Source organism: Gobio gobio (assembly GCF_949357685.1).
Source record: "Gobio gobio genome assembly, chromosome: 11".
NCBI classification, from domain to species: Eukaryota; Metazoa; Chordata; class Actinopteri; order Cypriniformes; family Gobionidae; genus Gobio; species Gobio gobio.
In genome coordinates this window covers 47,171,486-47,192,875 of record NC_137104.1, presented here as the reverse complement: position 1 = coordinate 47,192,875, position 21,390 = coordinate 47,171,486, and the positions used below count along the sequence as shown (strand labels likewise).

At 37.3% G+C, this 21,390-nt stretch overlaps 1 protein-coding gene across 1 annotated transcript in view; it reads left to right on the top strand.

Annotated features, from left to right (window-relative positions):
- Positions 1-21,390, top strand: part of col22a1 (collagen, type XXII, alpha 1) — a 96,061-nt gene that overhangs the window by 37,580 nt on the left and 37,091 nt on the right. The window contains exons 8-20 of the mRNA XM_079830268.1: positions 629-709; positions 1,037-1,153; positions 1,992-2,036; positions 2,146-2,208; positions 2,411-2,449; positions 8,028-8,081; positions 10,954-11,007; positions 11,098-11,151; positions 11,588-11,641; positions 15,306-15,350; positions 19,200-19,253; positions 19,371-19,424; positions 21,282-21,317. Coding sequence (XP_079686394.1) covers positions 629-709; positions 1,037-1,153; positions 1,992-2,036; positions 2,146-2,208; positions 2,411-2,449; positions 8,028-8,081; positions 10,954-11,007; positions 11,098-11,151; positions 11,588-11,641; positions 15,306-15,350; positions 19,200-19,253; positions 19,371-19,424; positions 21,282-21,317 — 750 coding nt within the window. The remainder of the gene's footprint in view (positions 1-628; positions 710-1,036; positions 1,154-1,991; positions 2,037-2,145; positions 2,209-2,410; positions 2,450-8,027; positions 8,082-10,953; positions 11,008-11,097; positions 11,152-11,587; positions 11,642-15,305; positions 15,351-19,199; positions 19,254-19,370; positions 19,425-21,281; positions 21,318-21,390) is intronic.

The window sequence follows — 21,390 nt, the reverse complement described above, 5'->3', positions numbered from 1 at the left end:
TTTCCGCATATATGTAACTAACGTTATAGTTCCTACAATATGTGTTTTATTGTTGTTATATTGTAATATTAATGTTTTTGATAACTGAGCTGATATACATAGCATAACATGACATAATAAAAAAGGATTTTTTTAAAAATTTAAATGGATTTCAATTTTAGCATCATATTAAAGTAATAAAAAGAATCTTAAAAAAATCTAGATAATGTTTTCCATAATTCATGCCTGAAAGGGCTTCATCAAAGAATCCTGAAATAAACGGCACAAAATATGAAGCAGCACGGCAGTTTTCAACATTGATAGGCCTAATAATAAGAAGTGTTTATTGAGCAGCAAATCATCATATTCAAATTATTTCTGAAGGATCATGTGACACTGAAGACTGGAGGAATGATGCTGAAAATTCATCTTTATTCACAGGAATAAATGACATTTTAAAATATGTTTTAAATGGAAAACACTTATTTTAAATTGTGATACTATTTCACAATAATACAGTTTTTGGTCACATAAATGCAGAGAAAAAAAATCTTACTAACCCCAACATTTTGAACTGTAATGTATGTTTATGTTTAAGTTTTAAGTCATCCAAAATCACAGCTAATACAATCTTGTCTTTCCTCTATAGTTTGACCTCCAGAGGATGGTGATCTACTGTGATGGAAAACAGTCTGAGCATGAGACGTGTTGCGATATTCCTGGCGGCCCAGTAAGTGCATCTGACACACACACACACACCTTTATTCTCACCTCATTATGTCTACAAGAAGAATATGTAAACACATCACCTAGATAATAAGGCAAAAACATTTGCTTTCGAACAGTATAAGCACTATAAAGGACTCAAAGGTCTTTGTTTGTAGCCCTTGATGAACATTATGATGGGGAGTATTCATTGTCCAATGTCCAGAGTTTTCATACTCATAACACTGGACATCTGGAGCCGCTCTGCAATCCTTTCCCTCTTCCTCTCTCTTTCTTTCATAACACATTCAGTCTCTTTCCGTTTCCTCGTTCCCTTTCTCTTCTCACTCAGTGTGAACAATCTTTGGCAACCGAGGCCCCACCAGTCCCGCTGCCCACCCCAAAACCAACAAGTGCTGAGCAGAAGAAACCGGCCGCGGTCAACTGCTCCTGTCCTGCAGGGGAAAGGGTAAGACCTTCCAGGTCAAAGGTCACACATTTAAAGCTGGCGAACCCCCATGTTTAACATGTAAAAAAATTGAATATTAGCCTTATGATTCTGTACAGAAACCAACGTTATTTTCAGTACATGAGAAAGAAAAGGCTAATTTGACTTTGATTCTTTTCTGAAGCATGTGCTGAAATTTTTTTAGTTATGCTAATAAGGAATATTTTAGGTTCTTTAAGAAAAATCTGTTTGTAAAAGCAGCAAGCAAAGCAAAAAGTTGACGGTACATATAGTATAGCCACAGGACTTTAAAATTCAATTAAACACTTTAACATGAGACTAGTGTGATGAAATTATAATATAATGATGATAATAAATAATACAATTATAATTTGTCCCTTTACAGTATTTTAACTCCAACTTAAACATCTAAAATAAAAGATTTGTTGTTCGTAAGAATACATAAGAATTCACTTCATATAAATTATATGTATATATAAAACATAAAAAAATATAGGCTGCACATTTTTGTTTAAATCCTTAGGAATATCTCGCCCTATAGACATTTGCAAGTTTTTTCAAGGATGAGTCAAAATTATTTTCTGTGTAATTCAACACTGCCATGGATGCTTTTATAAAAATTAGTTTGTATTGAACCTGTAACATTTCTTTAAAGACATAAGGCTGGATATACATTTTTTTTTTTTTTACATCTGAACTTTCTTATGTAATGCATTCAGTTCCTTTTTGTAATGCATTCGTTCTATTATCTCTCTGCTTTCTGACCTCCACTTTTTAAAAATGTATCCCCTCATTGCTCTCTCTTTTGCTGTCTCTCTCAATCTTTCCCATCCTACAGGGTGAGACAGGTCTACCGGGTGCCATGGGGCCCAAGGGTGAAAAGGTCAAATAGTGTTTCAGTATCACAACAACTTTAACATGCTTTTGCACATCTCTGGATGCATTTCCGATGGGTTCCTCATTGGCTCTTTGCGTAAACTGTACATCTGCAGGGGGATCCTGGTCTTAAAGGGGCAGAAGGACCGCCAGGGCTCAAAGGGCTGAAAGGAGAACGTGTATGACACTCATACTATCTCTTATAATGCTTCATAAAGCTTCATTGACTGTTTAGACGAACGTAAAACAGCATTGCTGTATATTAGAAATGTTTAGTTACAGTTAGAGAAAAACATGATTTATTTTCATATTGATCTATTTTCATCTCTGCTGTTTCTGGGCCTGGAGAATAATTGATCGGTGTTGATTGATTATTTGCAGGGCCAGGCTGTCTCTATCAAAGGTGATAGAGGAGAGAAGGTAAGGTCATGAATTTAACAGCCAAACTCCTCAAGATAGACAAAACATATGTGTGTTTGTTTGTGCACGTGTATGTCAAAACTTCATTCTTCCCTGAACCTAAAGTCTAGGATTCCAAAAAGAGCATAGCAAAAAAGAAAAGAAAATGTGGAAATTGACATTCTTTTGAGGATAAAAACAATACGAATAGCATATTTTGAACAGTAGAATTATGGGTCCGCCAACCTCACAGGATATGCAAAACAAGAATCTGCGCACTGAACACCCACTCACAGCGCTTAAAACAGACATCCTCCGCTGCTCAGCAGACAGACGGACAGACTCCAGGGCATAATTACCTCAGAATAATGTCATAATTAGCCTCTATCAGTCAGAGATACTTACGGGAGATATAGACGACCGTGGTGTTGGGAACAGAACGGCAACTGACATTATTTAAACATTTACTTGTGCTTATTGCGATATTGGTAATGTCTAGATTTCACTCATTTGATCTGTGAAGAGTTCTCGAAAAAGAGTTGTATTTTGAGATTTCCATTGGACCAAATTTAGAAGCCAGCCGACGCCCACAGCTAGAAAAATGCTGCATGCTGGATTGGCCAGTGGAATTTCCTGTAAGTGCCCTAGGCATATGTAAATATTGACCCCTACTGTGCTGGAGCAGATTAATGGTAGGGTAGGCAATTTTCGGAAATGCTAGCAAATACAAACTAGCTTTGAAAGCATAAGATCCCTAGCCTGGTCCTACCAGACTCTCGTATATTTAATTTGTACAGAGAGTCTGGCCACTCTCCATCGACAAGCGTTAACGTCCTTGAAGGCGGGTACTCTGTTGAAGTTTAATACTATTGGATCTGCCCAGAGCCACTCTGGTTCTGCCATAACCAATCGCTAACATTTGGTTGCGATGTATGTCATCTCAAACTAGACATCAACGCCATCGTTCTCAGCCACTCCCTCTGTACGCTGATTGGACCGGTTAAAATTTGACCAGAGAAAACCAGAGAATATACCGCAATCCCAGACGGAGTACTGAAGGAAAATGAACATTGAGCAGAAGTACGTAGGAGGGCGGAGCCAGGCTATAAGATCCCACCCTCCCTTCAGAGCGTCTCAAAAGCCACGCCTCTTTCAAAACACATGAACGAGTACAGCAGGGAGCAAAGCGTCATGAGAGACGCCGTTAAACTACCTCATGTCTCAAATCACACAAACATTACAATAATTTGGCCATTTCTAATTATTGGGGGGACTTGTCCCCCTCAATGTCTATGATGGTTACGGCCCTGCAGCACACACACATATATTATGTAACCCCTAACTTTTATTTTGGATTAATCATGATTAATTTGTCCCCAGAACTACTATAAATACATTTAGACCACTTGACTTAGTGATTGCTATCAGGATGTGAAGAGACTTTCAACCAGCATAACAAAAAATGTTTCTGGAACAAATCGCCTATACCCTGCCTTTAACAATTACAAAACAAACACACTAAACAATTACTATTGCTCGTATGGTTTAGAATAAAACCCTTAGGTGTTCTGTTATTTTTCGCCACAGCAAAAAAATATTTTCTTACTTTTGTATTGTTTTCCAGTGCAAATATCTAAACATTCTTAAATCAAAATACATAATGAATTAAAGTCGGCATGAAACTGAAGTTACGGTCGTCTTTTCTTCCCTATTGTGATGTATATCACACTCTAAAAAAAATGGTGCTATATGGCACTAAAAGTGGTTCTTGGACGTAATCATAGGGGAACCACTTTTGGTGGTTTATAGCACCATATCTTAACATGTTCTGCATATGGTAGCGGTGCTATATAGCACCTCAGTCAGCGGTGCTAGCACCTCAGCCAAAGAACCGGTGAATATACCGGTCTTATTTCCGGAACAATTTATCAAAATGAATTGTGTGTATGCATAAAACAAGAAAAAATAGGTTAAGAAAATGTCAATAGGCTAATAAAAATTAACAAAAGTTTATTTTTTATAATTTATTTTCTTAAAGGTAGGGTAGGTAGGTAGGATTTGGTTAAAAAACTTTTTTTCCAAATTTGTTTAAACTTTCTTTATATATCAATACATAATTAAAATGTAAGTACTCAGAAAAAGAAAGTATAAAAATTGAGTGTCTGTAGACCTCTCACGACTGTTTTAAAGACAGCTCATTATTTCCATTCACTCCACCTTCTCCCTTCTGGGCTCTTTCCAAAGCCACGCCCCCAAAACACATGAACGCGCTACGCGATCAGCTCAGCTGAAAGACGCATTATTTAGGCGAGCGTAGAAGAAGTGCATGCAGTGACATCATGTCAGAATCACATGTAATAAAAAATCTAACTTTATCATTATGAATATAAACAAATAAGATGTCTTTTAGTACTCACTATCAAGCTAGAATAACGATACTGGTAAAGTTTAAAATACACACACAACACAGTGTCTACGACACACACAGGATAAAAACATCAACATAAACATCGGTAGAGTATATAAAAACAAACCAAGGGCCGAAATAAACGTGCAGGTAAAGTTCCCGGTGAACATGGTAAAATTTAGTTTAGAGTTTAGACAGAGGGTAGTAGCTAAAGCTAACTTAGTTCTAAAAAAAGTTCCTGGATGCAGTGTGCTAGCTTTTACACATGCATTTTGTTATCTAAAGTTACATTTTGCGAAATTCAACACGACAGCGATCAACTTGAGCTGAGCATATTGAGTATTTATCATCTGGTTCGCTAAGTGTATAACATTGTAACTTTATGCTAAGTAATGTTATGTATATTAAGCAGCTACGTGTGCTAGTGAGACATGCTTCATGAAAACATAAACCAAAAAACTTTATAATCAAAATGAAAGATTACCTGTCCAGCAGAAATACAGCCTCTTGATCTCAAATCAAACGGGTGCGCCAGGGTTGCCAGGTTTTCACAACAAAATCCGCCCAATTGCTACTCAAAACTAGCCCAAAACAAGCCCAATCGCGTTTGGGGGGTAAAATATGTGTCTTTTTGGTAGGGCTGCCTGCTAAAATTCGCAAATCCTGGGGCAAAATATCACATAATTGGGGTCGCTTCAACCTGCGGACATGAAAAACAGCCCGCGGCAACAGTGTTTGAAGTAGCCCGACTTGGCAACACTGGGGTGCGCGCATGTGGGCAGATCCTGGAGCAAAAGCGGTGGTAGCCATGGTAGCGAGAGAGAGTGACAGTCGCTGCAAGCCAATCACTTGTTTCGGCCCGAACAAAAATAATGAGCGGTGTTTATTGCAGATTAAAAAGTCTAGAGTCACTCGATTTTTGTACTCTCTTTTTCAGAGTACTTAAATTTTAATAATGTATTGACATATAAAGAAAGTTTAAACAAATTTGGACAAAAGTGTTTTAGATCATTCTTACCTACCCTACCTTTAACACCCTATTGACCGGTATTTTTTATATTTAAGGCTAAACTGGATTAATTTTTATACTTTTTTCAGAAAACAAGACTTATTATCTTATTATTATATCTTACTTATTATTATGAATGTAATCTTGATTTAAGAATTTGTAGATATAAAATATATATATATATATATATATATATATATATACAATAGATACAATAGATTAGATAAAACATTCCCCTAGACTAACAAAAAAGGAGGAATCCTAGCCAAATGGGGCAGTAACTACCCAGAATACCTCGTATCAGCATTGTGGACACAAGTACACAAACGTTTTATTGTTATGCATGATTATGCATTTGCTTGTGTGTGTGTATTTATGCGTCAGTGATTTGCATGAGTGTCCATGCGTGTATGTATGTGTGTTCATTCTGTGTATGTGAATGTATGTCTGTACTCACAAGTATCCATGTGTTATAATGTTAGCTAGCATATCGAGGAGTTGGCTGGTTAAAGTGCATGATGCCGCAAACGCATGTTTGTGTTTGAGGTGTTTCTGTCTCTGTCTCTTTCAAACTCTTTTACGTTGTCATGTTGTCAAAACTTTCACACTAAAATTCATGTCGGAGCTGTGGTGCAGACTTGCAGGAGTTCACACATGTGCTTTTGACATGCTGACCCATTGTGCACATGCAGAAAGAGATATTACCACATATTACAAGAAAAATGGGCAAGCGTAAGGATTTGAGCGAGTTTGACAAGGGCTAAATTGTGATGGCTAGACGACTGGGTCAGAGCATCTCCAAAACTGCAGCTCTTGTGGAGTGTTCCCGGTCTGCAGTGGTCAGTCTCTATCAAAAGTGGCAAGCTGGCGGAGGCAGTGTGATGCTTTGGGCAATGTTCTGCTGGGAAACTTTGGGTCCTGCCATCCATGTGGATGTTACTTTGACACGTACCACCTACCTAAGAATTGTTGCAGACCATGTACACCCTTTAATGGAAACGGTATTCCCTGGTGGCTCTTTCAGCAGATAATGCGCCTGCCACAAAGCAAAAATAGTTCAGGAATGGTTTGAGGAGCACGAGTTTGAGGTGTTGACTTGGCCTCCAAATTCCCCAGATCTCAATCCAATCGAGCATCTGTGGGATGTGCAGAACAAACAAGTCCGATCCATGGAGGCCCTACCTCACAACTTACATAATTTAAAGGATCTGCTGCTAACATCTTGGTGCCAGATACCACAGCACACCTTCAGGGGTCTAGTGGAGTCCATGCCTCAATGGGTCAGGGCTGTTTTGGCAGCAAAAGGGGGACCAACACAATATTAGGTCACCGAATCGGTGTGTGTATATTAGTTCTGGTTCTCAAATCTGATTGGCTGAGAGCCTTTTCCAGAATTTGTTTTGTATTTTATTTATGCATTTTATTTGTTCTCTGAGGTGGACATTGCTACAACAGCTTAACAAATTTCAATTAAATCTTCACAATATGCCATATAGTTTGCAAGCTCTCTATGTTGTGGTCGTTTTGTTGTGTTACTCTCTTGGTGGTGTGTATCATTTATCGGTTGGCTCTCTCGAAGTGCAAAGGACTTTGAGAGTAATTACAGGCTGTCAGCTGCAGCGCGTGAAGTCGTTACTATAATCAGGTCATAAAAGCATTTCTCTTGTACTGTTCAACGCTCAGAATTCCAGGAGATTCCCTGGAGTGCACGAGATGTCTGAAAGGCAAGATATAATGGCAACTATTTCTATAGGGTTCCTTAGTGGTGTTTAGCATTAGTGTGTGATTAATTGCCTTGACTAGAAAACTACACTGACTGCTGTTGGCCTCTTTTTATATTTTGATCTCACAAGCCTTTCAACAGAATTGATATGCCCTTACTTACAGTATGTGATTCTTTTTGAATGAAGATGGAAATATTGTGGTTATATCTGATACTTTCAAACAAAAACCTTTTAGTTGGCTGGTTTGTTGGTCATGTTTTTTGATAATTAATTGTTTGGTTGGAAGGTCGGATTTTTTTAGGTTTTTACAGGAACATTTTGAACTTTATGTAAATGAAAGTGTGCTTCACATGCATTTGGCCCCATCGAACATGTACAGCACACGCTGAAGGATGAACGTCCGGGAGTCATGTGACATCTTATTGCAAAGCCATACTGAAATTACACCTCTCTCCACAGGGGGACAGCGGCGAACGCGGTGAATCTGGAGCCAGAGGAGACAAAGGAGAAAGAGTAAGATACACTTGTGTGCATGGGTCAATGACAAATAAGGTTTTCAAGATAAAAAAATTAATAATTTAAAGCAAAACCGTTTTAAAATGCATTTTTATGTCACAAATGTATGGTGTTGATTCACATTGGTTTTACAGCTTTTAAGGCAACATTAATTCATTATTAAACACGATTTCAGATTTGACCACCCAGAAAACGTCAGGTGGTGCGACCATATATTCATTTAAAATATGAATCATTGTTGTATCTAAAATGCATATCACATGGTCAATTCCCTTTCATTTTCTTTATGTATTGCCCTTTTAGTCCAATTCATATAAACAGACATTTTTCTATGTGTTCAAACACCCAATTTTCCATAAGGAGTTTTTATGTTTTATTTTTAACTGTAAAAATTCTTTGTATAGGGGAGAGCGGGGCACAACCTAACGCTTTTTGACTTTCTCAGTTTGTGTAAATTCACTTGGGGTTCAGAGTATAAATTTTTTCCTCACATTAATTCCCCACATGTCTAGTACAATTATGTGGTTTTGTTTCATTAATACAGTGTATACTTTTTTCTTGATTTACCCTGAAAGAATGGAAGGGAATTGTGACAACATGCCCCTTAGGTGGGGTACATTGTAACATGTTAAAATGTTACCCGATATAATCAAAAAAGTATCCAAGACAAACTAAAATGTTTTGTCAATAAAATACAATTATTAACTTTTTAAAATGAAATAATGGCATTTTTTTTATCATTAAAAATATACTGATTTTTGAGTTTGACAACAAACACATCGCTAAATACAGCTAAACAGCACAGTTAAAAACCTAATAATAAATAATAATTTCTGAACATTGACTCTCAGTCATTATTCACCCTTTTCTCGTGGTTTCTCAAAATAATTCATAAAAGTATAGAATATAATGTCATATTTCTAATAGGGGCTGATAGAGGCAGTGTTACAACGCACCCCATCTGCACAACTGGGATTTAACCCCCGAGCCGTGTCTTCTGCTGTTAGATCAGAATTAAAGAACGATCTCAACTGTTAAATAACAGATATAAGATTAAAATAATATCGGATTTGTCTTATTTTAAATAAACACAAAAAACAGAAATGAAAAATAAACTGAAGTAAGAAATTTACTTTTGCTATGGTTAAATAAATGTTCAGTGATATCTTCCAAGGAATTTTTTTAATTTTGGCGCAATTTTTTTCTCTAAATAATATTGATATGGCAACTAGTAAATACACTTAGTTTCGTCACTCTGGCATGTGTGGAAAGCGTTAAACCATGCGTGTTACAACTAACCCCGTGTTAGGTAGTGCCCCGCGCTCCCCTACATTATATAACAGTTTACAGTTATATTTATTACTTCATTTTGCAATTGCAGTGGGAATTGATACTTTTAAATGTAAATTTGCTGGTCGCACCACCTGACATTTTAAACTCCATTCAAGTCTAACAGGCATTAACTTGGACACCTATACAAATGTACAAATGTTTGACCATATGCTCAAGGTTATACATACCATTTTTTTTTTAAAATCAAATACACATTTTTATACTAACACATTTTCAAAGTTTTCCAGGGGTCATACCACCTGACATGATAAGTTGAATCAACCTCATCATTACTCAAAAATGTCAAATGATCTAATATTTATGGGAGGGTGACTAACATTGTTACTGCATCGAAGGGGTCCTCTGGGGTCTTCTGTGTGATGTCATATGCTGTCACATGGTTTTCTTAAAGTAACATTGCATAAAATGGCATTTTTATGTCGGTCGCTCTCCCTGACATTTGGAGAAGTACATTTTTCGGACAAAAGTTTTTTAATGTAATAGAATAGTTTTGAAATAGGACTGATACATTATTTTCCCTCATTTATAAGGAATTTAATATATAATCATGCCAAACTATTTGATTAAGAATTTTACTGAGAAAATGAACCTTTTTATTGCAGTTTTGTTTTCTACTTGTACGTTCGGATGGTTGCACCACCTGACATTTTTGGTCTTTCAACCACCACAACTCAAAAAGTCAATTGGATTTAAAAAAAATTAAAAGGGTTTCTTATAAAGGAAATATTGTAGATCAATTTGATATGAAATGTATTTATTACAATTCGTTTTAGGAAAATAATGAATTCGGACACAAAAAATACATGTCATGTCATTGACCCACATGCAACATCAAATGGTATTTGCAATTAACTTGCACTTCAGTTCAAAGGTTTGGGGTCGGGAAGATTTCTTGATGTTTTTGAAAGAAGTTTAACCAGGTCTGCATGTATGCGATAAATACAGTAGAAACATTAATATTGTGAAATGTTATTACCATTTAAAATCAGTTTCTACTTTAATTTAAAATGTATTTCATTCCTGTGATTAAAGCTGAATTATCAGCATCATACTCCAGTCTTCAGTCACATGATCTTTCCAAAATTATTTAATTCTAATTTGCTGCTCACAAAAAAAGAAAACATTGATACAAATATTTATAAAAAGGTTCAAAAGAACAGCATTTATTATATTTACATCCATTTATTATTTTAAATAGAAATCTTTTGTAACATTAAAAATGCCAATTTAATGCATCCTTGCTGAATAAGATATTAATGTCTTTCCAAAAATCTTACTGACCCCAAACTTTTTAATGATTGTGTATAATGTAACAGATATATAGATATATAATAATACAGTGTTGGACTTGATTTGTGAATTCTCTGATCTTATTGGTTAGTTTTATTTTTCCACACCCATGCAGCCTTGGTTACATCAGCAGATGTCTAAACGTTCTTAATGATCCCATTGGTGAGAGGACACACTGATGTGTTCATAAAAATACATAAAGTTTTATTTATTTTGCCATTTTTAGGGATCAGATGGTTTACCAGGTCTGGCTGGGAAACATGGCGATAAGGGACAAAGAGTGAGTTAAAAAAAAATGTTTTTTTGTTTAGTTGATGGTATATTTTGATGGTGTATTGACCAAGCATGTCATGTTTGTACTGATGAACAGGGTGAACAAGGACTTGCAGGTGAAGCTGGGTTACCTGGACCTCTGGGACCAAAGGTAAAACATCACCACCTTTAGACAAAAGAGTTAGAATATGTGTGATCAGATCAGTGTCAAAAACGAACTTTTGCAAAGAGGTTGTTATAATTCTAAAAAAAATAATGTTTACTACACAGACGTCCTGTCTTATTTTTAATATGAAATGATGGTAATGCAAAAAAAAAACAAATGACCACTTTGGTCATTCTGAGCAATTGTGGATGTTACCTATAAAATCAAATCAACATCAAATTTAAAATATTGCACAAAATCATAACATGGTGTTAGATTATACAGCTCTCTACTGTCTGCCCTTATAGTAGATTTCATTGTGTTCACTGTTTTCTTCATGTTATTTTCTCTGTGTTGCATCATTTTAGGAATCAATTTCTGTCACTGTAATAGATGTTCTTCTCACATCATTTTTAACATGATCTGGCCTGCTTTCATTCAGGGTTTCCAAGGTGATTCTGGTCCGCCCGGAGCACCAGGTCCTCAAGGGGTGTCTGTAAGTATGACCTGTGTATTTAAACCAGCTGCTTCTACTAATGATTATGGAAACCCATTTCTGCCTCAGAGTAAAACAATAAAAACATACTTAAGACTTTATCAAAAATACTATTTTATATTTCACAATTGCAACTTCATTTCTCATGTTTTTGTTTAACAATTTTTAATTCTTAAAGGGTTAGTTCAACCAAAAATGAAAATTGTCATTATTTACTCGCCCTCATGTCGTTCCAAACCCATAAGACTTTCGTTTATCTTCGGAACACAAATGAGGACATTTTAATGAAATCCTTTTGAAAATTGGAGTTGAAAATTTCTATCCCTCCATTGACAGTCCACGTAACTACCACTTTGACGCATCAAAAAGTTAAAACGAGATGCGGGCTGTTTAGTCTTTTTTGTCTGAAGAGACTCAATCTCTTTATATGATGAGCAGATTGAATTTAGTCTTTTATTCACATATAAACATTGATCAGCGAACATAAACAGAAGCTCAACTGAACTTGGTTTGACATGCGAGAACAAACGTGCTGCGTAACACGAGAATGAACCTCATTGGTTCTTGAGGAAGCGCTAACGTCCTGCGTAACACGAGAATGAACCTCATTGGTTCTTGAGGAAGCTCAAACGTGTTGCGTAACATGAGAATGAACCTCATTGGTTCAAACGTCCTGCGTAACACGAGAATGAACCTCATTGGTTCTTGAGGAAGCTCAAACGTTTTGCGTAACACGAGAATGAACTTCATTGGTTCTTGTAGAAGCACAAACGTGTTGCGTAACACGAGAATGAACCTCATTGGTTCTTGCTGAAGCTCAAACGTGTTGCGAAACACGAGAATGAACTTCATTGGTTCTTGTAGAAGCACAAACGTCCTGCGTAACACGAGAATGAACCTCATTGGTTCTTGAGGAAGCTCAAACGTGTTGCGTAACATGAGAATGAACCTCATTGGTTCAAACGTCCTGCGTAACACGAGAATGAACCTCATTGGTTCTTGAGGAAGCTCAAACGTTTTGCGTAACACGAGAATGAACTTCATTGGTTCTTGTAGAAGCACAAACGTGTTGCGTAACACGAGAATGAACCTCATTGGTTCTTGCTGAAGCTCAAACGTGTTGCGAAACACGAGAATGAACTTCATTGGTTCTTGTAGAAGCACAAACGTCCTGCGTAACACGAGAATGAACCTCATTGGTTCTTGCTGAAGCTCAAACGTGTTGCGTAACACGAGAATGAACCTCATTGGTTCTTGCTGAAGCTCAAACGTGCTGCGTAACATGAGAATGAACCTCATTGGTTCTTGAGGAAGCTCAAACGTCCTGCGTAACATGAGAATGAACCTCATTGGTTCTTGAGAAAGCGCAAATGTCCTGCGTAACACGAGAATGAACCTCATTGGTTCTTGCTGAAGCTCAAACGTGCTGCGTAACTTGAGAATGAACCTCATTGGTTCTTGAGGAAGCTCAAACGTCCTGCGTAACATGAGAATGAACCTCATTGGTTCTTGAGGAAGCGCAAACGTCCTGCGTAACACGAGAATGAACCTCATTGGTTCTTGCTGAAGCTCAAACGTGTTGCGTAACACGAGAATGAACCTCATTGGTTCTTGAGGAAGCGCAAATGTCCTGCGTAACACGAGAATGAACCTCATTGGTTCTTGCTGAAGCTCAAACGTGCTGCATAACATGAGAATGAACCTCATTGGTTCTTGAGGAAGCTCAAACGTGTTGCGTAACACGAGAATGAACCTCATTGGTTCTTGTAGAAGCACAAACGTCCTGCGTAACATGAGAATGAACCTCATTGGTTCTTGAGGAAGCGCAAACGTCCTGCGTAACACGAGAATGAACCTCATTGGTTCTTGCTGAAGCTCAAACGTGCTGCGTAACATTAGAATGAACCTCATTGGTTCTTGTAGAATTACAACATCCTGCGTAACATGAGAATGAACCTCATTGGTTCTTGAGGAAGCTCAAACGTGTTGCGTAACATTAGAATGAACCTCATTGGTTCTTGCGGAAACTCAAACGTGCTGCGTAACACGAGAATGAACTTCATTGGTTCTTGTAGAATTACAACATCCTGCGTAACATGAGAATGAACCTCATTGGTTCTTGAGGAAGCTCAAACGTGTTGCGTAACATTAGAATGAACCTCATTGGTTCTTGCGGAAACTCAAACGTGCTGCGTAACACGAGAATGAACCTCATTGGTTCTTGTCGAAGCGCAAACGTGCTGCGTAACACGAGAATGAACCTCATTGGTTCTTGCAGAAACTCAAACGTGTTGCGCAACACGAGAATGAACCTCATTGGTTCTTGTCGAAGCTCAAACGTGTTGCGTAACACGAGAATGAACCTCATTGGTTCTTGTCGAAGCTCAAACGTGCTGCATAACACGAGAATGAACCTCATTGGTTCTTGCGGAAACTCAAACGTGTTGCGTAACATGAGAATGAACCTCATTGGTTCTTGTGGAAGCTCAAACGTGTTGCGTAACATGAGAATGAACCTCATTGGTTCTTGTGGAAGCTCAAACGTGTTGCGTAACATGAGAATGAACCTCATTGGTTCTTGTGGAAGCTCAAACGTGTTGCGTAACATGAGAATGAACCTCATTGGTTCTTGAGGAAGCTCAAACGTGTTGCGTAACATGAGAATGAACCTCATTGGTTCTTGCGGAAACTCAAACGTGCTGCGTAACACGAGAATGAACCTCATTGGTTCTTGCGGAAACTCAAACGTGCTGCATAACACGAGAATGAACCTCATTGGTTCTTGCGGAAACTCAAACGTGTTGCGTAACATGAGAATGAACCTCATTGGTTCTTGTGGAAGCTCAAACGTGTTGCGTAACATGAGAATGAACCTCATTGGTTCTTGTGGAAGCTCAAACGTGCCGCGTAACACGAGAATGAACCTCATTGGTTCTTGTGGAAGCTCAAACGTGTTGCGTAACACGAGAATGAACCTCATTGGTTCTTGTAGAAGCTCAAACGTGCCGCGTAACACGAGAATGAACCTCATTGGTTCTCGAACGTCAAACAAGCATGATTGTATGTGTTGATGAACGTTAATATGTGAATAAAAGCTTACATTAAATCTGTTCTTCATATAAAGTGATCAAGTCTCTTCAGTAGATTTGGACTAAACCGCTCAAATCACATAAATCAGTTTTATGATCTCTTTATGAACTTTTTGAAGCATCAAACTCAAAGTGGTAGTTGCGCAGCTGTCAATGGAGGGGCAGAAATCTCAATCACTCACTGAGGTGAAATCTGGCTTCAGTATATGGTCATCAAACAAATTAAAATTAAATCTTTGCATTCATAATATTGTGTAACATCTGTTCATAACAGATCAGTGTGTGTCCAATGGCTATTATAATTTTTATTAATATTTTGAATTTAAAGTTTTAGTTTAGTTTTGTTTGTTTTAATGTGTTCTTTTTTGTAAGTTTTAGTTTTTTTTATTACATCGTTAAACTATATGAAAATATGAAATGTCGCCCTTGGCAAATAGTTAAAATAGATGAACTTTTTAGATTTAATTTTATTTCAAGCAACACTAATGTTTTTTCATGGTTTTAGATTTATTCAACTATAATAACCCTGCTGTGAAGTTTGTAACATATTAAGAGCATGTTGTGTTTTTCGTCAGGGTGGCGCCGGAAATAAAGGAGACAAAGGATCCTCCGGAGATAGGGTAAAGGATGACTGACACCTGTCAATTATAACAACTATCTTCCCACAAACATCATTACTTAGGCTTAGTGATCTGAACAAATCCCTCACGCTGAAGTTTGGCACATAACACGTCCTGCACTAGACACAAATGATTCTTAAATCATGTAGCAGAGTTTTTGCACGTGCCTGCAGCACTCACATCGTCTTCAGAAAATGTAAAACATCTAGTTTAGTTTGGCATTGCAGAACCTCTTTCACCCACTTCAAGGCCTGGGACAATGTTCCCGGTTGTCTTCCCCTTGTCAGCACCCCTGTTTTAGTTTTCATGCTTTGGAATAACTTGGACAGAGTCCAAACGAGTCATCCTCACAAAGCACTACATACCTGTCAGATCCAAACGCTACAGAGGGAATATTTCTACAGAGTGTACACAGGCAGACTAATAACTCAAACAGATGTCACAGTGCGGATGCAGACTCCATATTTCCTGTTCTGAGGGGGTGTTGTGCAGCCAGACAGTTTCACATGGTACAGCATTGCCGTCATTCCGCAGTCTGTCCAACGGTCCACCTCCACACACACACTGAGAGCTGTTAAGACAAATTTGACTTTTTCTGAAACAAACTTTGAAGTTAACGCTGAAGCAAATTTGCGCAGCATATGGAACTGCAAAAACACTGATTGTTTTCATACAGGTTAGTTCCGCCCTAAACTCACACCATTGGTTGAGCTGATGTTGCTGTATTTCAAACCGTCTCCATTGACTTTGTATTGCGTGAAGCGGCCTCCTTGTCATTTTTGACATTTTTGAACAAAAAAACAGAACAATGTCTAAAAGCTGATATCATTAGCCTCATAGCATAATTGCCATGATCATATTTGGCCAAAAAATGACTATGAGGCTAACGATATGTGACAAGGAGTACAGCAAACAAGCTAAAAAAAAACATTTAAGGACACAAGTGGATACAGGCAATTGAGACATGTTATATTACACTGAGAACTAGAACTACACCCACTGGAGGGGAACGTAATCAGCGACAGGAAATATAATATATAATACTAGACATTTGGATATTTGACTTAACAGTGACAAAATGTTTACTGCACACGTACACTCTCAGAAATAAAGGTACAAAAGCTGTCACTGGGGCAGTACCTTTTCAAAAGGTACACTTTTGTTCCTTTTAGGTACTAATATGTACACTTTAGGTACTAATATGTACACTTTAGGTACTAATATGTACACTTTAGGTACTAATATGTACATTTAAGGTACCAATATGCACCATTTAGGTACAAAAGTGTACCTTTTGAAAAGGTACCGCCCCAGTGATAGCTTTTGTACCTTTTTTTTTTCTGAGAGTGTAGGCATACTGAGTGTCAGGATCCCAAAATGTTCCCATTCTTCCTACTGATGCATGTCTTATTGCCTGTCTCCACTTTTGTCTCCTTAAACGCTTGTTTTTCTTTGGGTCGACAGCTTATAAAAACTTATTTCTGTGTTTTTTAGCTTGTTTGCTGTAAACCCTGTCACATAGTAACTTTTAGACATTGTTCTGTTTTTTTGTTATAAGTCAGAAATGACAAGGAGGCCTCTTCACGCAATACGAAGTCAATGGAGAGCGTTGGATTGCCACGGGTGTGGGTGTGGCCTAAATGCACTCTGTGTCTATATGGTGAAAAACTGATAATCGAACAGGACATTTCATTGTAAAATAAAAATGTTATGTACAGTTTTTGGAAAAAGTCATCCTATGACTTGCAGTGAAAAACCATAAATTGACATTCCCAGTCCCATAATTCCCTTTGCCACTTCACATTTTGATGTTTTTTTTTTTTTTCCATTTAAATAATGGTTTCTTCCTAGTTTTCCTGTTATCAGTTATGTACATTAGGTGTTTTTTGTAACATTCTGTTGTTAATTGTGTTTATTGCATTATTAAAAGTTGAGATCATAGACTGTAAAAAAATATGGATGTAGTGTCCGTGACGTCATCCATAGGATTCTGAAGAGCCGTTCTGAAGTAGTGCAAAGTATGGACGAGCTGGCCATTGCCATCTTGGCAGCGCGTCATCACGCGTCACTCCCGGATAACAGAAAATGGGCAAAAAGGCGGGACGTGGGCGGAGCTGAAGTGACGCGATGACTAACAGACAGCAGACAAACGGCAATCCACCTGTCACTCAAAGTGGGCCACACCCTTAATTATGCAGAACTTTAATGCTTTATATAATATAAACGAATGAGTTATAAAAAAATTCACCCCCCTCACAGTTGTCATGAAGGGCAAAATTTGCCATATAGACCAAAACCACAATTTGTACCAGGCTGTAAACATGTTTTTTTTTCTGCTGTAAAGTTGGGCATTTTAACATGGGGCTCAATGAGATTCTGTTCCCTTCTGGAGCCTGCCTCTAGCGGCCATTCGATGAATTGCAGTTTAAGTCACTTCCGTATTGGCTTCAAGAGAAACTGCGGGAGGTTGCCGCTTTGTTGAGATTAATATGCTTTCCATTGATGTATGGTTTGTTAGGATGGGACAATATTTGGCTAGAACTATTTGAAAATCTGGAATCTGAGGGTGGAAAAAAAAATCGAAATATTGAGAAAATCGCCTTTAAAGTTGTCCAAATGAAGACCTTAGCAACGCATATTTCTACGAATAATACATTTTTAAATATATTTACGGTAGGAAATTTACATTCATGGAACATGAACTTTACTTAATATCCTAATGATTTTTGGCATAAAAGAAAAATCTATAATTTTGACCCATACAATGTATTGTTTGCCACAAATATACCCTTGAGACTTATGACAAATGGCATGTATGTTACCATGATGGGCATCTTTTATCAGTATTACATCAGTTTGTGAAAAAGCTATTTGTGATGAACTTCTACATGTACAATCAGATTGGCTTGGTATGTTAACATTGCATCAGTTGATAAAAATGGAAATAAATTAAGGACTTAACTGCAAGTTAAATTCGAACATATTTTTAACAGTAAAGTTCTGTCAGCCACGGCTGCTGTTTTTTGTATAATAATAATAATCCAATGTAAATGGAGCAAATAGATATATTTTTAGAAGCAATGCCTAGTTCATTGAAACAGGAAATATCAGATTATACTTTTGCGAGAATGGTTTTCTTTTGAACTGAAATGGCCTTGAACTTAAAAATAAATACATCATGCAAACTCCTTTACCATCTGTTATATTTCCTGAATTCCTGACCTGAAACGCCAGGCTCTGTATAGTGTATATTGCACATGTTTTTCAAGAGCTTGTCATTTTACAGTCATTAATTTTCCATCCTGTCAGTCAGTTTCCTGCTGTTGTCTGTATTAAAAACAAAACACCTGTCTAGACAACTATATGTAGTTAAACGTTAAAGGAGTCATGCCATTCCAAACCTATATGTTTGTGGGACAAAAAAAGAGAAAGAAATAGAGACCTTGGATGTGACATACTATTCAAATCTAAAAGAGATGTACAGAACAAATTGCATTTGCGCTGTTATATTAAAGTAATTTATAGAGCTTTCATGAAATTAGCATTGTAAAATTGTAAGCAGAATACAGGACATAATTAAATATTGCATATACACTATTGTTCAAAAGTTTGGGGTCTGTAATTTTTTTAAAGTTATGAATAAAACATTTTTTATCAACAATATAATAAGTAATAAACTTTAATTGGTGACAAATATTTCACAATATTACTATGACTTTTCTATTTTAATATGTTTTAAATGTAATAATGAAAAAAATGTACTGACCCTACACTTTTGACTGGTAGTGTATATATTTTTATTACACAAATGTTCCATTCAATGACGTCTGCCTTTTTAATGTTGTTTAGGGTGAACCAGGTTTAGATGGATTTCCAGGTAAACCAGGTCTTCAAGGAAAAGAAGTAAGTGTTCAGAGGGTTCTGTAATGTATATAATTTGCCATGTGCCAGATATTAATGTGAGCTTGTGTCAAGTATTGCTATATGTTTTAACTAAATGCTCTCTTTCTCTAATATTAGGGTCTTAGGGGGCTGATTGGCACTCCTGGTTCAAATGGAGTGAAAGGAGAAAAGGTGTGGACACACTTTATTTTGGGATGCTGGTTTCTGTGCTTTTAAAGATCTGGGCCGGTCTTTTATTCATCCATACATGACCTCCACTAGAACATAGAACACAAAGTTAAAGGGATAATTCACCCAAAAATTTAAATTTTGAAGCCCAAAAAAGTGCATCCATTCATCAAAAAAAGTATTCCTTATGACGCCAGGGGGTTAATAAAGGCCTTCTGAAGTGAAGCAATGGGCTTTTGTAAGAAAAATATCCATATTTATAACTATAAAATAAAATAACTAGCTTCCGGCAAGTTGACTTGCGCCAAAAGAATAACCCCTGGCGCAATGTCTGACGTAGGATGGAGGAGTAGCGTAAAGGCCAATTTATACTTCTGCGTCGCGTGTACGCTGTAGCTACGTCGTAGGCTGTGTGTTACGCGCATAGCCTACGATGTACCCTGACCTCTCAAAAAATGTAACAATGCGTCAATTCTACGCGGACCGCAAGCGCTGTGATTGATCTGCCGAACCTTTCGCTCAGGTCAATCAATAAAATAAAAAATCTGCGATGGGAGTGTGTCCAGCAATGGGACGATAATTTCATCCTTACATCTGCTATATAACAGAATATTTTGTAGTCCAGAGATTTTTTATGTTAGTGAATAAATACATAGATCCGCTATGAGTGTGTGTGAGCTCTTGATGGTCTTGTGGTGGAATTTTTGTTAAGCATGCTAGAGGTTCTAATCCACCGTTGTATAGTTTATTTATTTATTTTCTCATATCAAGAGTATATCAAGAACAGGGACACATTTGGGTGCATTTCGTTTTGTGATTTCGACGGAACGAATAAAGTCCCTGCAACAGCAATCGATTGAATCGCTTGTCTGTGCACGAGCCACCAATACTGAAAACAGCGCCACGAGCACTCTGCATGATTTCAAAAACGCATTCCAGCGCCAGATCGCCTCTTATTTAACTCTACTAATCAACTCAAGATGCTTATTTTGTATTAGATACAACCGCCACCATCACTGCTGCTGCTACTCCGACAATGGCCCTGTCCCAGATGGCACACTTCGTGTTTTGTTTTACCCTATCCTCTGCGCTTCTGCGTTCTTCAATATGCATGCGTCAGGTCAGGGGTTACTCAGAAGCTAGTTATTTTAGTTTATAAAGTTTTAAATATGGATATTTTTCTTACACAAATACATCACTTCACTTCAGAAGGCCTTTATTAACCCCCCGGAGCCGTGTGGAGTGGAGCACTTTTATGATGGATGGATGCACTTTTTTTGGGCTTCAATCTCGACCCCCATTCATTGCCATTATAATGCTTGGAACAGGACAATGCCAGGACAATTTTCTATATAAATCTGATTGTATTCGTCTGTAAGAAGAATGTCATGTACATCTAGAATGGCTTGAGGGTGAGTAAATCATGGGGTCATTTTCATTTTTGGGTGAACTATCCCCTTAAGTCTCATTTTCCCTTTTAAGTCTCATCCCTATAGGTCCTTTTTCATTTATTTTGTAGTTAAAGATGAACCCAGATTTAACTCTTCCTTATTTCACATAAAAGCCCAAAACGCATATATCTTTCTTGGAAAATTATAGTTTTGGATCATATGTCTGTTTCTCACGCTCATCCAAATATGTAACTAGTCTGTCATTTTATCGCTGTCTCACACACACTTTCATTAACTTATTCCCAAAGGAAATGACAAAAAATGTCATGCGTTGCAACATGCAGTACAGTTTAACTCAACTCAGAATATCAAATAACTCTTTGAGGGATTTCAACCAGCATTGAATAAATCTCTTCAAAGGTTTAAACCATCCAAATGATGTTTCATAAACGCTGTGTTTGTTTGATAGGGTGAACAAGGTCCTGCTGGAATACCTGGCAATGCAGTAAGACGTTTGATTCTATACTGAATGAATTTACATTGTAAAACGGCTGTATTGAGTTGCACATCTGTGATTT